The sequence below is a fragment of the Leiobunum rupestre genome, chromosome 4, assembly GCF_980474605.1.
Source record: "Leiobunum rupestre chromosome 4, qqLeiRupe1.1.hap1, whole genome shotgun sequence".
NCBI classification, from domain to species: Eukaryota; Metazoa; Arthropoda; class Arachnida; order Opiliones; family Sclerosomatidae; genus Leiobunum; species Leiobunum rupestre.
The window spans coordinates 8,408,623-8,427,238 of NC_143387.1; the positions used below are offsets into that span (position 1 = coordinate 8,408,623).

Here is an 18,616-nt window from a genome sequence, read left to right on the forward strand (position 1 = left end):
AAATATAACTTTTGTAACGCCTGTGGCATAACCATACAGTTTTCGTATATAAAAGCCGGTACACATTCCCAGGGCCCGTACAACCAAAGGGTCCCAGGTTTGAGCCTTTCCCTCATCAATGGGAAAGAGTTATGTGTTACCTCTGGTCATACGTTGAAAGTGACGCATAATGTTTCCATAAGTGCCACACTTACTTGTTATTTCTGGTCATACTTTCAATGAAATTCAAATATTCCAGCATGCGTAAAAAAAATCCACGTTTAACGCGAAATGGCTAATTATTTAACTTTTTTTCTACGCGAGGCGCCACAAACAGGCGAAGTTTGTCCAATGCCGACCTTTTTTATAATTTCATTTTTCTCTCGATGGTTTCAGCAGCACATTAAGGGTTACCCAATAGTGGAAGAATAGTTTAGCTTCCCACCATTATACAGTGTTAATAGCACAATAATGGTTTATTTCTAATATAGTAGTAGTTTAACTATAAACCATTATGGTGTTTTCAACTTTATAGTAAAGGTTCCCCGCTGTTATATTAAAGGCTTACTTTTAAATCAGTATAGTGCTTTCAACAGCACAGTAAGGGTTACCCAATATTGGAAGAATAGTTTAGCTTCCCACCATTATGCTGATTTAAATAGCACAATAATGGTTTATTTCAAATATAATAAGAGTTTAACTATAAACCATTATGGTGTTTTCAACTTTATAGTAAAGGTTTTCTGCCAGTATATTAAAGGCTTACTTTTAAACCAGTATAGTGCTTTCAGCAGCACACTAAGGGTAACCCAAAAATGGAAGAATAGTTTAGCTTCCCACTATTATGCTGATTTAAATAGCACAATAATGGTTTATTTCAAATATAATAAGAGTTTAACTATAAACCATTATGGTGTTTTCAACTTTATAGTAAAGGTTTCCTGCCAGTATATTAAAGGCTTACTTTTAAACCAGTATAGTGCTTTCAGCAGCACACTAAGGGTAACCCAAAAATGGAAGAATAGTTTAGCTTCCCACCATTATGCTGATTTAAATAGCACAATAATGGTTTATTCCAAATATAATAAGAGTTTAACTATAAACCATTATGGTGTTTTCAACTTTATAGCAAAGGTTTTCTGCCAGTATATTAAAGGCTGACTTTTAAACCAGTATAGTGATTTCAGCAGCACAGTAAGGGTTACCCAATATTGGAATAATAGTTTAGCTTCCCACCATTATGCTGATTTAAATAGCACAATAATGGTTTATTCCAAATATAATAAGAGTTTAACTATAAACCATTATGGTGTTTTCAACTTTATAGTAAAGGTTTTCTGCCAGTATATTAAAGGCTGACTTTTAAACCAGTATAGTGCTTTCAACAGCACAGTAAGGGTTACCCAATATTGGAAGAATAGTTTAGCTTCCCACCATTATGCTGATTTAAATAGCACAATAATGGTTTATTTCAAATATAATAAGAGTTTAACTATAAACCATTATGGTGTTTTCAACTTTATAGTAAAGGTTTTCTGCCAGTATATTAAAGGCTTACTTTTAAACCAGTATAGTGCTTTCAGCAGCACACTAAGGGTCACCCAAAAATGGAAGAATAGTTTAGCTTCCCACTATTATGCTGATTTAAATAGCACAATAATGGTTTATTTCAAATATAATAAGAGTTTAACTATAAACCATTATGGTGTTTTCAACTTTATAGTAAAGGTTTCCTGCCAGTATATTAAAGGCTTACTTTTAAACCAGTATAGTGCTTTCAGCAGCACACTAAGGGTAACCCAAAAATGGAAGAATAGTTTAGCTTCCCACCATTATGCTGATTTAAATAGCACAATAATGGTTTATTCCAAATATAATAAGAGTTTAACTTTAAACCATTATGGTGTTTTCAACTTTATAGCAAAGGTTTTCTGCCAGTATATTAAAGGCTGACTTTTAAACCAGTATAGTGATTTCAGCAGCACAGTAAGGGTTACCCAATATTGGAATAATAGTTTAGCTTCCCACCATTATGCTGATTTAAATAGCACAATAATGGTTTATTCCAAATATAATAAGAGTTTAACTATAAACCATTATGGTGTTTTCAACTTTATAGTAAAGGTTTTCTGCCAGTATATTAAAGGCTGACTTTTAAACCAGTATAGTGATTTCAGCAGCACAGTAAGGGTTACCCAATATTGGAATAATAGTTTAGCTTCCCACCATTATGCTGATTTAAATAGCACAATAATGGTTTATTCCAAATATAATAAGAGTTTAACTATAAACCATTATGGTGTTTTCAACTTTATAGTAAAGGTTTTCTGCCAGTATATTAAAGGCTTACTTTTAAACCAGTATAGTGCTTTCAGCAGCACACTAAGGGTAACCCAAAAATAGAAGAATAGTTTAGCTTCCCACCATTATGCTGATTTAAATAGCACAATAATGGTTTATTCCAAATATAATAAGAGTTTAACTATAAACCATTATGGTGTTTTCAACTTTATAGTAAAGGTTTTCTGCCAGTATATTAAAGGCTGACTTTTAAACCAGTATAGTGATTTCAGCAGCACAGTAAGGGTTACCCAATATTGGAATAATAGTTTAGCTTCCCACCATTATGCTGATTTAAATAGCACAATAATGGTTTATTCCAAATATAATAAGAGTTTAACTATAAACCATTATGGTGTTTTCAACTTTATAGTAAAGGTTTTCTGCCAGTATATTAAAGGCTTACTTTTAAACCAGTATAGTGCTTTCAGCAGCACACTAAGGGTAACCCAAAAATGGAAGAGTAGTTTAGCTTCCCACCATTATGCTGATTTAAATAGCACAATAATGGTTTATTCCAAATATAATAAGAGTTTAACTATAAACCTTTATGGTGTTTTCAACTTTATAGTAAAGGTTTTCTGCCAGTATATTAAAGGCTGACTTTTAAACCAGTATAGTGATTTCAGCAGCACAGTTAGGGTTACCCAATATTGGAATAATAGTTTAGCTTCCCACCATTATGCTGATTTAAATAGCACAATAATGGTTTATTCCAAATATAATAAGAGTTTAACTATAAACCATTATGGTGTTTTCAACTTTATAGTAAAGGTTTCCTGCCAGTATATTAAAGGCTTACTTCAAAACCAGTATAGTGCTTTCAGCAGCACACTAAGGGTAACCCAAAAATGGAAGAATAGTTTAGCTTCCCACCATTATGCTGACTTAAATAGCACAATAATGGTTTATTTCAAATATAAAAAGAGTTTACCTATAAACCATTATGGTGTTTTCAACAGTATAATAAAGGCTTCCTGCTAGTATATTAAAGGCTTAATTTTAAACCAATATAGTGCTTTCAGCAGCACACTAAAGGCTACCCAATAATGGAAGAATTTTAACTATATTTATGGTTTAGAACCAGTACAGCAGGTAATCCATTTATGGTTTAAAGTTGTTTAAATTATTTACAAACCATTATACATCCATAATTTTCGCCATTAATAGTATACAATTTCCATTTAAACCAATTATATGCCATATTTAAACCTGTAATTTTTAGAGTGTAGAAAACTTAAATTTGTCACTTTTAAAAATAGTTCATAAATAAATTTGTAATTATACACATTTAAAGTATGTATAGCAAGTTCTAATAACTTCGGTTCATTTACTTAAGACTGTTTATAACGGTTATATTTTCAATGCCTAGGCATTAATGGAATTAATCAGATATTAAATTCTTTTCATGTTACATGTACAATTTTTCGTGTAATTACGCTGCCCATTGATCTTGAATAGATGCTTCGTAAAATCCAAGGCTTACGTGGAATTTGAAACTCCGCCAGGGTTTCCGCTAAAAAATGCTTGAGTGCTAATAGTTTAAAATCTTATATGCTTGGAATTTAATATTTTGCATATTGCAGGGGGTGATTTGGTGAGTTACAATTGAATAATATTGACCCATGTCTTCAAGGTTATTCAAATATTATATCGAGAACCGTTGAATTAAGAGATTCGGTTCCAATCAGAAAAATTTTCGCCGTCACATTTTGAGTCTAGATGGCTTAATACCGATGTGAATTGACCAATAGGAAGTCACGGACATTAAAATCAAAACACCAAGGTCATTAGTTATAAAAGCTCTAGATATCACGGTTAGGTGTTAATAATTTAAGTACTTGTGCTACGGTATTTAAAATATCACGACAAACTCACCCTGGTAAGGGGTCTTTGGTTATGGAAGTTCTGTTGACCTTGAACCATGTCTTTAAGGTCATTCAATATTCAAATTTACATCGGTATTAAACCATTTAGACCCAAATTGCGACGGCAAGCATTGTTCTATTTGGAGCTGAGTTTCATAATTCATCGGTTCTCGAGAAAAAAAAATGAATTGATGAGATAAACCTCAATGATCTTGAACAATATCTTCAAGGTCATTGAGGTTTATCTCATCAATTGACCCCCTGAGCCGGCTCTGCCATCTTAATATATTTCCTTGCCAAAATAAATTTTGAATTATTAGCAGTGAAGCATTTTTTAGTGGGCACCCTGTATATGAACTAAATTATCAAGATTTGGGAAATTTTATATCTTTAGGCTTCAGAGGCGACTTATGCATATGCGTTTCGGGAAACTGATCTTCCACGTCTCATTCTTCATTATCCTCGAACAGCGAAATGACCGAACTCCAGAAACATGAGACGTTTTGGTACATTTTGGATCTGTTGTCGCGAATTTATAAAATCGTTTCGCATCAAATTCTGGTCACTTTCGTGGGCACCCAAAAAAGTTCTTTACCACCAATAAGGGATCATGTGCCAAAAGCTGATTAGTGAACTGTTAGAAGTATGATTTAATTAATAATGATTTTAGCAATGCCAACCTAATTTTAATGTCAAACTTTCATATGGTACTAATTAAATTAATTAGATTTAAAGATGCAATTAGCAGCAATTACAGGAATGGTTCAAAATGACCAACCCCGGCTCAAATTCTTGCAGGGCCTCAACGTTTTGTACTTCCGTCTTGTACACTAAGTCTTTCAAATTACCCCACAAAAAATCGCACGGGTTTTAATCTGGAGATCGGGCCGGCCACGCAACTGGTCCACCTAGTCCTATCCACCTCAAGGACAAAATGCTTGTTTTGTCTAATACAAATTTTGGACGTCGACTCAAAACATTATATTATTCCAAATCGAGATTTTTGGCGTTAATACTCGCTATCGCACGAATTCAAATTGATATAAATGAAAACCAGTCTGAAGGAGATTTTTTTGTGAATATCCAACCAAGTTGCCATAAATTGGCTTGAGGTATTGTAGTTGGCTTGTTTGGCTAGCCAGCCGAATTCAGTAACCAGAATATTTGATTCAGAGATCCATCTTTTTCTGGTGGAGGAGTTAAAAGAGCGTGTCTGCAAGTCTTTTATAGGATCGTCTATTATGATAATGGAACACATAAAAACATTTTCTTTCAGGTGACTTCCTTTGATGTCGTATTAACCTATATTCGGAGGATAGAATCAGTGAATGTGTTGCTGAACGCCGTCGTGGAAGAAAGGTTTGAGGATGCTCTGGAAGAAGCCAAGGCTGCTGACGAGTACATCCGGACTTCTGGAAAAACCGCGGAGCAGTTGGCTCATGAGAAACCTTTCTTGGGAGTGCCGTTCACCTGCAAAAATGCCATCGGAATTAAAGGTGAGTTTTTCTAGTCGATCGTTGCAACCCGGGGTAGATTAACTAATAAGCTGAGTATATTTAGGCCTAGAGCCCCAAAAGCAGGGCTCCGAGACAAGAAAACGAAAGCTTTCCCATACAATGGATTCACAACTATACAAAGCTAACGTATCACATGTCGGATTCTTGTCAGCGTATAGAATTGTTCGACGTCCACGTGTCGCGAATAAAATTATAGATCGAGATGATGATCACACTAAATTCCAAAAATGTCAGTACTAAATAATTTGTATGTTTGGAACATTATTCGGTTCAATAGTGTGAACATGATTTAATATTTCTTGCCATCGGTCGCTATTAACTGGGACCCTTTGTAACAAACATTCATACAACTTTCCAAGAGGGTAAACGCAATATTGAACGCGTCCACAAAATTATATATAAATCAGTGTGAAAGGTAATTGGGTGTTTTCTTTAAATTCATTCTGACACTCTAAACGTGCTGTAAAATTGTTCCATTTCTAGCTTATCTTTTAATATTACAATGCTCGACTTAGAAATGAATCTCCGATATTTTTAGAGGCCACATAATGGATTCTGGAGTGGCAAAGAGGAAAGGATCCCTAGCCAAAGAAGACAGCGCTGTGGTTGCTTTGATGAGAAATGCGGGAGCCATTCCTCTTTTCGTTACAAACGTTCCGGAATATTGCATGTGGTTCGACGACAGTAACACCGTCTACGGATGAACCAACAAACCTCATGATCTCACAAGGATAACTGGAGGCAGTAGGGGTAATAAATACAAAATACAGTAAACTGAGTAGGCTTAAGCTTAGGAGGCCAGATAAGCTAGATAATAAGCAATTGTAAGACGGTAGGAAGACGGGTTTGAGAGTAACTTTAACTATATAAATGAGCCAATATTGCAGTGGTTTCAATATTACATTTCTTCTTTTGCTTAAAGCAAAATCACAGTTTAATTGAACATTTAATCATTTATGGCTCTTCCGATTGACGATTACCGCCAATATTAGCCTGAAATACAGCGATTAATACCAAATTCTAAGCGTCTCATCTATGTCTTGTGGAGAAGCTATGCTGAAAATTCCAATGTCTTCTTTGTAAGCTTTGCTTGGCGCACTCGTTCAGCTAGACGACAAAAAGATAAATGTGTGCCACTTATAACTTTCGGTTAAAGATGCTCAAAACGACACTGTGTCTAGTATAATACGTATGGAAAACGTTTTTTCTTGTCTTGAAAATATTGATTACAGTAAAAGCAATCGCTTGGTTTCCACTAGGTACTAATAATACGGTTTCACAAATTAACACTAAGCTTTGAACGTGGAACAATGGATAAACAATTAAAGAAACCTTCCTTAGTCTATGATTAAAGATACACTATCTCTATGTTTTATTTGAAGGTGGAGAAGGGGAACTTATTGGTGCAGCTGCTTCTCCGATTGGAATGGGCAACGTCATTTTTTTTTACAAACCAACTTGGAGTAAATTTAAAGACCATATATAACAGGTTGAAAGACATACATACCACAAAGTAAGCAATTCAAAATTTAAAGGGTTCAAATTGTAGTGTGGTTAGTAAAATGATATTAACACCACTGTGTAGTGCACGGTAGATTCCAGATTTTCGATTCCTGCAAGAGCAACATGTAAAATCCTCTTATATCAGGGGGAATACAAATTTCCAATTTAAGTGTTGCCATTTAAATGGTTAAAATCATCAAATTCAAATTTGAGATCGCCCTGTTTAAAGCAGTAATTTTTATAATAAGTTTTGAGTATATTTTCGATAGAAACATTTTAAAGGTCAAGGTGCCGTTTACTAATTTAATGTAATGAATAGTTTTTTTCGTTAACCTGCAAACCCTTAGGTCGTAGTAAACATAAAAATTGATTAAAATATGCTAGCATAATGATTCATTCGATGCCTACGTTTTTATAAAGACCTGTGCACACCTCCCGATAAGGAGGTACATTGTTTCTTTGCATTTGGTTCACAAAAGATTTCTGTCTGATCTGCACATATTAAGTTTTCAAAACGTTAGGGTTACCCCTTTCCATTGAAACTATTTAAATTAAAGAAATGTGCGTCATCGTCTTTGATTTCTTAAATTCTGGCAACTACGCTTATTTATAGAAGAAAAAAGTCTATTGCGTACCAAATTATATTTAATGCAACAGTTTACGCTTTCCAAGGCATATTTTTTGTGGGATTGGGCTCTTGGAAGTTGAAACCTTCCTGTTGCCTAGACAACGGGGCTAGATACGAGATTGCCGGGGACTGATCACTATGCGTAATCGGTGTACAAGCCTGTCGCTTTGACTGCACTTAAAAGACTAGGCGTACTCTGTTCTAACAAAGGTTGTACTCTCTGTACTCAGTGTACAGAATTTCGAAAAGTGGTTAGCTCCTCGATTCACGGGCCTTCAAAATAACGTATTCAACGGTTTATATAAGGGTAAATTTTACTTTGGTTGCCCGTCTAGTTGATTCAGATGGGATTTGGTCCGCCAACAGAAATATTTGACCATCCCTAAAGTGCAGTTTTAACACACAATCCTAAGAGATTTGTGTGTATACTAGTTTCCCGTAGAGTGTAGCAACCAGATTACCAGAGACAAGTTGGGCTGACTATTTTTTAGGCTAGATCCGGCCCAGCCCGAAAAGAAATGAAATAAAGTTTACCCGAACCAACCCGATCCGAACCGAAAAAAATCAAAATTAATTTTATCCGGCCCGGCCCGGCCCGACCCGACCAGAAAAAAAAAACAAAAAAAATTTTACCCGGCCTGACCCGTCCCGACCCGACTGAAATAATAGAACTAGTATAAATGCTTACAATGTTGCCAATGCCAATGACTACTAAATTCTACAAAACTTTTCAACAGATATATCTTTAAGGGCAGGAAACCATACCTCTACTTGGAATGCTTATTTTGCCGTATTACGTAGGTTAAGATCACTCTGACGGCTTTGGCCTCGCCTACGAGATAAAAAATGCCCTCTGCGCGCGCTCCCCTCTCACGTTGTTGTTTGTTAAGTTAACATAATGACGTCAAAAAAAACCGTCAGCCACATCGAGATGAAAATCTGCCGCGATAAGCATTCCAAGTAGAGGTATGGATTCCTGATAAGGGTCAATCAACAGAAAATAATATTCCATCTGAAGCCCATTAAGAATTTTTATTTAGGATTGAAGTCAATTAGAGGGAACTAACATTTAATCGGCGTACGCAATGTTGTGATGTTTGAATTAGTATCAATTCAATATTAATAATATTGAAATCAACTTAAGCAGTTAGCCGTCGCGGTCACTGTATCAAATTGGGTTCTACGGGTCCAACTGTTGAGCACTAAGGGGTGCCAAAATAGAGGGGATTGCATGGTTATTGAGAGGTCTAGATATCATCAGCGCAGGGGATAGTGTAAACTCGATTATCCATGACAACGTAAGAAAGGCTAGAAGGCGAAGACGTTATGTGAAGGTATTTCCTAAAGCTTGGAAATCTGTGTTTACTTGTTTAAATAAAACATTCTGTGAATTTAATTCTTCAAAGTAAGAAAGTACCTATTGGTAATAATCAACATTTTTGAGGACAGGGCACTTGGAGGTTGTCCTTCGCACCGCTAAGGATAAAAATGAAAATGATAAAGCCATCCTTAGGTGATATCGAGCCCTCACCAAAGCTGTTTCAATTTTGTACATTTGGGCCCATTAATTGGGTATAAGCTGTCCCTCAAACCATTAACGATAGAATGGAAAATGGAGCATTTCTTACCATTTTCAAGGTATACAAAAATGTAAAGGGCTATTAGACGTATAAAAACATTTCACATTTTTGATAGCCCTATCCCATTATTAATGGCGGACGAAGTTGAGAAAATCAAAATGCTTTGCGCTTTGTTCACTAATTTTTCTTCAGCGTTAATTAGAGGGACCGAGTTGTCTCGCCTTGAGGGAGATTTTTAAAATAGTGTATTAAAGCTATAGTTTAAACTAAATGGTTTGCAATGTCATTTTAACAGATTTAAAACTATTTAAAATAAATCTAACGCCATAGAAAGGCATTCAAAATAGACATTTGAATTCGGTACACAACAATAATAAATTTGGTGAAATTCATTTAAGTAGGTGCTCTTTCCGAATTTTTTTGAAGGGAATAAAACTTTCGCTGCCGTACAAGGATTTGTTTGTTTTTTTTACCCGTAGCAAAATCCGCTAAAGAGATTTTTCTAGGAACCTTGAAATCCGCTCAGGTACATATGCATGCCATAAAAAATACGCTAAACTTAGGACCATTCGGTCACAAAATACATCAGCTCTCACAGCTCTAATACAAATCTGTTGGTCTTTTTTTGCTACCCGTATATACAAAAAAATTACGCCACGTACAACCAGTGAATAGCATTTGGCTTTGAACTTGACAGTAATAGTTCTGGCTTTCTTTAAGTTTAATTTCATTAGTTTCTTTTTTCAAGTAAAAGCCCTTGATGTTGAGACACTTCTCTATCGTCTCATAATTATCTTTAATTTTAAATTAACTTTCACATTTAAATATTTTGGAAAATTGTGAAATACAACAAATTGTTTAATATAATAGGGGAATTTTACGGGGAGTTTTCGTGCCTGTAATGGGCGAAAATCCCGCCTGTTGGATGGAATCAGTCTAATATCGAAAGTAAAACTAAAACAAGCAATCTCCAAAGAACGATGTCCGACGAATCAGACGTTTTTGATAATCAATTACAAAAAATGGGAGGTGGGGGAGGGAGGGGGGGTTTCGGGGTCGTTCCGATTTGAAAGTCCCGTGGCTCTCTCGGCGTACGTTAGTCCCGTGGCCTTTATGCATCAGCCATTGGATACAGGGGGTTTAAAGGGGTACAGGGGTGTTTGGTAGGACTGCGTGTTTCAATTATTTTTGCGGGGAAAAGGGTACCACGGAAATTATCGCATTGGAAAAAGGAGGAAGTTGGGTACCACGGTAATTTTCGCATTGGAAAAAGGGGGAAGTTGGGTACCACGGTAATTTTCGCATTGGAAAAAGGGGGAAGTTGGGTACCACGGTAATTTTCGCATGGAGAAAAGGGGGAGAGGGTACCACGGTAATTATCACATGGGGAAAAGGGGGAGGAAGGGCCTTACTGGGGTGTTTCTACTATGGGGAAAAGGGTACCACGGTAATTATCACATGGAAAAAAGGGGGAGGTGGGTACCACGGTAATTATAACATGGGGAAAAAGGGGAGGAATGGTAATTATCACATGGGGAAAAGGGGGAGGTGGGTACCACGGCAATTATCGCATTGGGAAAAGAGGGAGGTGGGTACCACGGTAATTATCACATTGGAAAAAGAGGGAGGTGGGTACCATGGTAATTATAACATGGGAAAAAAGGGGAGGAAGGGCCTTACTGCGGTGGTTGCACTAAGGGGTAAAGGGTGCCACGGAAATTCTCGCATGGGTAAAAGGGGGAGAGTGCCTTACTGCGGTGGTTCGACTATGGGGAAAAGGGTGCCACGGAAATTATCCCATGGGAAAAAGGTGTTGGGGGGCGTACTTGGGTGGAGTGCCTCGAAACACACAACTAGCTGATGGCCCGCCTGTAAGGCGGGCTTCTCGGCTAGTCTATATAATATAAAGCTGTTGGTTGGGAAAAAAGGGGATGTAGGGCCTTACTGGGGTGGTTCTACTTTTGGGGTAAAGGGTACCACGGAAATAATCGCCTGGGAAAAAAGGGAGGGGGCCTTCCTGGGATGGTTCGACTATGGGGAAAAGGGTACCACGGTAATTATCACATAGGGAAAAGGGGGAGGTGGGTACCACGGCAATTATCGCATTGAGGAAAGAGGGAGGTGGGTACCACGGTAATTATCACATGGAAAAAAGGGGGAGGTGGGTACCACGGTAATTATAACATGGGGAAAAAGGGGAGGAATGGTAATTATCACATGGGGAAAAGGGGGAGGTGGGTACCACGGCAATTATCGCATTGGGAAAAGAGGGAGGTGGGTACCACGGTAATTATCACATTGGAAAAAGAGGGAGGTGGGTACCATGGTAATTATAACATGGGAAAAAAGGGGAGGAAGGGCCTTACTGCGGTGGTTGCACTAAGGGGTAAAGGGTGCCACGGAAATTCTCGCATGGGTAAAAGGGGGAGAGTGCCTTACTGCGGTAGTTCGACTATGGGGAAAAGGGTGCCACGGAAATTATCCCATGGGAAAAAGGTGTTGGGGGGCGTACTTGGGTGGAGTGCCTCGAAACACACAACTAGCTGATGGCCCGCCTGTAAGGCGGGCTTCTCGGCTAGTCTATATAATATAAAGCTGTTGGTTGGGAAAAAAGGGGATGTAGGGCCTTACTGGGGTGGTTCTACTTTTGGGGTAAAGGGTACCACGGAAATAATCGCCTGGGAAAAAAGGGAGGGGGCCTTCCTGGGATGGTTCGACTATGGGGAAAAGGGTACCACGGTAATTATCACATAGGGAAAAGGGGGAGGTGGGTACCACGGCAATTATCGCATTGGGGAAAGAGGGAGGTGGGTACCACGGTAATTATCACATTGGGAAAAGAGGGAGGTGGGTACCACGGGAATTATAACATGGGGAAAAAGGGGAAGAACGGAAATTATCCCATGGGAAAAAGGGGTTGGGGAGGTACAAATTACTCTATTTTGAAAAAATATTTTAAAATACAAAATACTCTATTTTGAAAAAATATTTTAAAATACAAAATACTCTATTTTGAAAAAATGTATTTTAAAGTACAAAATACTCGAAGTAACAATAATTGGTCGAGATGATTATTGGTCAGTCTATTTCTACTTAAAGTATAAATAAGTTTAAAGCAAAACATGCGTAAAATTATACCTTTTACGAAATCCCCAATGATTTTTTTTAAAATTGGCCATAGCTCTTAACACTTACTCTCAAATGTTTTAAAAGATTTGATATTGCATTCGTTTGAGCCGAAAGAGTAGTATTGGGACAAAACGTACATTTTGCTTTAACGTTCATCGTAATGTTATTAAAGCTAACTACTTAAAAATAAAATAAAATTCTAAATAATTTTTCAAAAAAGGATTTAAAATAAAATTCTTAATATTTTTTCAAAAAAGTATTTACTATAAAATACTAAATACTGAAAATGTATTTAAAGTAGTATTTAAAATACGACTATTTAAAATACTATCCAAAACAGCACACAACAGGAGTTATTGAGTAATTGGAAGTTCACTCCCTACATGTACTTGACTCTCTTCGTTGAAAAAATTAGTATACCTGGTTCGTTTAATAGAAATAAAAAAATCTAATATGAATTGTCAAAATTTGGTAAGTAAGTACCGTGAAAAATAACCCTAGTCAATTCCTGTTTAATAAATCCATGTTATTTTGCCAAAGGAAGCTTTGATTTATTTTTTAAAGCATTACAATTTTCAATAAGAGTTGGAAGAGTAGAGCATGTCATACTTATTTATATTTTCTTACTTATGATAATTTATTTTTATCTTTTAGATGGTGTTCTATTTGGAAGGTGTTACTGGAAAGAAAGCGAACAAGGTTTGTCTGTCGGAGCTGTCCTGCGGTAAAATGACAATGAAATTTACCAAGTACGTCTTCGCCAATGCTCCAAGCAACGTCATCGAAGAAGTCACCGGAAGTGGTGCTGAAACGTTCAACGTCTTCTGGGAATTCTTGAAGTGGATCCTGCGGACATCTCCTTATACTCTCAATGCCTTGGTGTACATGATGTACGCGAAGTACTACCTCTCTCAGCCAAGTCCACCCTTACCGAAGTCAACGAAAAAGCGGGCAAATTGGACAAGGAACTTCAAGAGATCTTGGGAGACGATGGAGTGTTGATCTATCCGAATTTACCAGAACAACCGTACTACCACCAAGAACAGTTTCCGAAGATGAACAACTGTAGCTTCACCGTGCCTGTTAATATTGTCGGATATCCATCGACCCAATGTCCACCTGGATTAGGCAAACAGGGTCTGCCCTTGGGTGTTCATGTGGTCGGGTATAAATAAATAAATAAATAAATAAATAATCAGCTAGGCTAATACCCAAGGCACCACCCTAGGCCTAGGTCATCGAGCGACTTTAAAGCCTTTAATTCAGGTGGCCGGCTTACAATGCGTAGGAGGGTGGTGGCAAGCCCTGCAAGCCCTGCAAGCCACGCGAGCCAACACGATCGCTTAACTCTGTCCATCGCGAGAGGAATCGAAAATCGATTCGTAGGTTGGAAAAGTCCATCTAAGATTGTTTAAGTGCTAACAGTACTTGAAATTATCATTTGGCCCAATTTCAATACGATTTATAACCATGGGCTTAAAATTAGACTTGATAAATATTTTTAAAAGTAAACCTTATACTATGTTATCTTTTTGCCTCTATTAGAATTTACTAACGTCGTAAGTTAATAAAGGGAGTGTTACGATTAGCAATTCAAATAAAATATGAAATTAAAAAAACTTTATTGCCAGTTTTATAAATGCATTACGAAAGATCGAGGCCTTGTTTGGTTTGAAAGACAGGCGAGTATGTGGAGTTCTCTTAATTTCGAAATCGCTCATTTGCTCGCGTAAGCCCAGTGAGTTTCCAAGTTCTTGTTATCTTGACCACTACGGGAAAACGCAAAAATAAAATTTGAGTTATAGATTTTTTTGAAAATGTGTGTATTCCGTAATTTTGTAATTTACTATTTAAATGAATTATCTGTTTGTTTTAAAATAGTCTTTAAAGTTTAAAGTGTTACCAGACGGAATTTAAAACAATCTGGTTTTATTTAAAAAGGTAAGTTTGATATCAGAATTTTTAATAATTTGCTCTCTTCGGCTCTCCCTTAAATCCCGAAAATCTTTTAATTTATCGGATAAGAATTTTAAGTTTACATAAAGCCACATAGTGTTGACCGTGATGAGTTTATTAGCAGCTGTAATATAATTTGCTAAACCAAACGCTTTTTCTTTCAAATCGTTTACTTATCCGTAGAAAATCCAACCTTCTCGACTTCACCGCTACTGATCTATGCTAACTGAAAAGGCTAATTGCATTTTCTCGTTAATTTAACTATATTCTTAGAAATTTGAAAAATTATCTTGGTCCTTTAAAAAAAAGATCTGTTCTAGTTCAAGAGTATTAAGAATCTGAACTTTTCTATCATTATGCATTGGTGATCTGTGATCTGCCCCCAACTCTTACCCGCAACAAGCTCCTTTGAACAAGCAGCATTTGACAATGTTGATATTCGTGAATCTGGTGATTCCATTGGAAGCGGGGCAAGGATTGCACTCGTCACTCAATGCCATACTCAACAGCGCCAAAAATAGCACTCCAAAAATGATGTATTTGCAAGTGGTCATCGTGATTGTTTACTGAAAACATCCAATCGATCATTAATTTTGGGAAGTTTTTTTATGGAAAATAACAATGAAGTTAAAGTAGGGTTTCTCTTTTATTTAACTATACATATTTCTTTTGATAAAATCGAGATAACGTTGAATATGTTTTCGTAGGCCAATGCCAGAAATGTTTTTTGTTAATAAAATGAATTGTACCCTATTTAGTTCACCGAAAAGGGAAACAACTTTTCGAAATTATCAGAGTTTTAAAACATTATCCTTAATTGCTTATAGACATGCTAATGCGATGTGTCTTGTCAGTGAGCTATGGCCACAATCTTCACCAAGTTAAATTATCCTTACGGTCCTTACCCTCGTTAAAATTCATCTCTCATGCTAATCAATTAATATTTTTAAGTCTCTATCAGATCCACTATTGAAAAAGAAATTGATACATCTTTGAATTTTGTGACCTTGGAGCTATCATTTTTTTGTAGTAAAGCCGAATAGTTGATTTTATAAAATGTCTTTACGCTTGCCCAACTTGTTGAAATGTTGCCCAGGAATAGTTCAGCCAATGCCTAAGAATGAGTTCATAAACTCTTTAGTGGGAGAGAAAACGGATCCACAGCTGAAGCGGGGAGGCAACATTTCAACAATATGGCCAAGGTTATTTTATAAAAAGAACTATTAATAAAAAAATATGAAGTGACTAGACAGCTAACGTCAAAGGTGACCACAATTTATTTTTTCTTTTATTTAACGCTTTAAAAATTATAATTTAATATATAACAAATTGAATTTAAATTTAAAATAAATTAAATTTAATTTAAATTTAATATATATCAAATGTAATTTAAATTTAATATAAAACAAATATGATATTTCTAATCTTATATTTAATTTTGGGTTGATTGGGTTGGGATATTTTATGTCATTATATGGACAGAATTTGCCCTATAAATGGTTGATTTGGTTTTATTTTAAAATCCGCTGGAGTTTTTTTCGCTTATATTACATTCCCAAAATATAACCTTACCAAATATTTCAGGTAAATTTCACTTCATAAAATTTCAGCAAATTTAAATATTTATCTCGCGGTATAATAATAAAAAAATAACATACCTTGAAATAAAAATGAATCGAAAGACGAAATATTTTCGAAAGCTTTAAATTCCGAAACTCGTTTCGAGAAGATTGTGACTGTGTTTTTCGATTCCCCGATGTATATATAGTCGCGATGAAAAAAGTTCATTAGTCGCGTAATGAAACATCCGAGAAGTTGACGCATCATTTTGATTGAAATCGATTGTGATCACATCGCGTTTCCGGTGAAAAAGTAGGAATCCCTCGTTAGTGGTAGAAGGTAAAACACCTCTTGAACACCGGGTTAGCGCTCATTAAAAATGCATTTATTACGCTTGAATCGTTCCCGGGTAAAAATTATCCCGTGACTTGATATAATTTTAACGAGATTTCGTTATTTAAGATCTTGGTCAACGTGATGGCAATTTCTTGAAATGTTAGCAAAAATTAATGCGGGTTAACAGAGAATATTCGGCATAGCCTCATGTCATAGAAATTAGAGAGAGGAACGGAAAGTGTAGCCTTGACAAGGCATTAAAATAATATTCTCAAAGCTATGCGTTAGGCCCATTTACTTCCGGTTGCGTTCCGGCTTTCTATTGGCTGATCGAGAAATGAAAATAATTTTATTTTCTAAACTCACATTGGCTGATTAAAATTCTTATTTCTTCATAATTGAGCCGGGAATCAGGAGTACTTACATTAATTTAAATTAATTTTATTGGATATTTATTATTATTTATTAGTAATGGTTTTCGTCAACTTTTGAATCGGTGTTGTAGGAATCTAAACCGAAAACAAATTTATCAAATCGTAAAGCTTAGGCCTTAGCATTTGACGCAAAGAAATTATGAACCTTTTCTAGTCTCCATTGCATCCTATTTATACATTTAAATTGTTCAAATTAACGATAAATTATTTATCGTCGATTGGAACAAATTAAAAGTATAATATTAATCAATAATTTCCAATAAAAATTAAATTGTTGGGCTTTAAAATGTTATTAACCGAGCTAGATCTACGCGAAGTTGTAGCAGACAGCAGAAGAAATCACATACTTTAACCGGAAGAGAGTAGGCCTAAGCCGCCTAACCTATTTGAAATTGCGACTGACTTTTCGTTCCTCTCCCTAATTTCTATGCTCATGTTCCTCTCGTGATTTCCAGAATGCGGATAATAGAGAGGTTAAAAGCAGAGTGCTCTACGTTTGAGCACGGCCAACTTTGATTTCTCGCGATACAGCGGCCATCTCATTCGTTGACGTTTCTGTGTTAACCTATGAGCAAAAGATGTGTATGACGTCAGCGCCCCTAGCGGATTATTATTTTCAGTATAGTTTTTACATTGAAGACAATATAACTACCGAGCGTGGCGCTGACTTCCTACACACTATAGTACAGTTTATAGGGGGAAAATCCTTGCTCGCGGAATTTCGAGGAATGTGTTGGCCGTAGTAGCGCGAACAGCGCGGATCAAAGTTGGCCGTGGTTTGAGCGTCAACGGTCGACAGTCACGTGATCATTTTAAACTGTTTTATTTTCGCGTTTATACTTTGGAGTCGGAACCTTTTATAACTTGAAGATGACACGTAGTATAATATCTACAGCATTTAAATAAAATACGTAATATTTAAATTTTCCTGATCAACAAATCTAGAGATAATTATAGCAAGTTGTCCATTTTCTAGCAACGTGCGTTTTAGCAATCGTAAATACTGGTTTAAATTGAAATGTTCCTAAGCCTTGTATATTATAGGCGAAATCAGACTAAGGAGACATATTTAAAGTAAAGCAGGTTACATGAAAACAAATGTTTGTCTTTAGGCAATGCTCACAGCCATACATAAGGCGCGTTTTAGTAATGGTTAAACCCTTTTCGTCATGTACCCGAGTTAAGCAAATATTTAAAAAATAATTTAAAATTATATTTCAACTGAAAATGTTTTGTTTATCAGGCAATGTGAAAGCACGCTTAACTGATATTAAAGGAATTAATTTCACGAACCTGTAGATACCCCGGACGTTGTGGTTGAAACTTTTAGAGCGCCCTGCCTAACCTCTCTACTAACAGAGCCTTTGGTTGCGGCCATGTATTCTTTGTTCACTTACAAGCATCCTTGATATTAGTCATAGCACGTACCATTATGTATTATTGAAATTCCAAGGACAAATTTAAAATTTATTAAGAAAACGTCTTGTCTCAGAAAATGTCACCTTTTCCAGGAATGAAGGGCGTAAACCATACTATATTTATGGATTTAGTTTTTTAAGCTCTTTTTGAAAATTATTAAATCAGGAAATCGTTGAAATATAAAATAATATACGTAACACGACGAAAATTTAACTCGCGGACTGGCAAGAAATAATTCAGGTAACAGGCTTATTTAAACAATAATATTATTGGGTTAAAAAGAGGCAACTAAAGGGTGTCTGCCATTAGGCTAAGAAAATAACTAGTACCTTCCATTAAAAGCCTATTTTTAAATACCCAAAAAATT

At 36.0% G+C, this 18,616-nt stretch overlaps 1 protein-coding gene and 1 long non-coding RNA gene across 3 annotated transcripts; one reads left to right on the plus strand and one right to left on the minus strand.

Annotated features, from left to right (window-relative positions):
• Positions 1–4,797: 4,797 nt before the first annotated feature.
• Positions 4,798–6,442, plus strand: LOC149946003 (fatty-acid amide hydrolase 2-B-like). The gene is made up of 3 exons (XM_090170702.1): positions 4,798–4,830; positions 5,464–5,683; positions 6,243–6,442. Exons 1-3 carry the CDS (start codon positions 4,798–4,800, stop codon positions 6,251–6,253), a joined length of 264 nt encoding a protein of 87 aa, XP_090026828.1. The 3' UTR covers positions 6,254–6,442.
• Positions 6,443–14,178: 7,736 nt separating this feature from the next.
• LOC149946004 (uncharacterized) lies at positions 14,179–15,427 on the minus strand. Of its 2 annotated transcripts, XR_016480528.1 has the most exons (3): positions 15,406–15,427; positions 14,894–15,066; positions 14,179–14,313 (listed from the first exon to the last, which is right to left on the minus strand). It is a non-coding gene; the product is annotated as an uncharacterized LOC149946004 (long non-coding RNA). The 2 variants fall into 2 exon arrangements; XR_016480527.1 differs by lacking the exon at positions 15,406–15,427 and having other exon boundaries at positions 14,894–15,067.
• Positions 15,428–18,616: the final 3,189 nt, after the last annotated feature.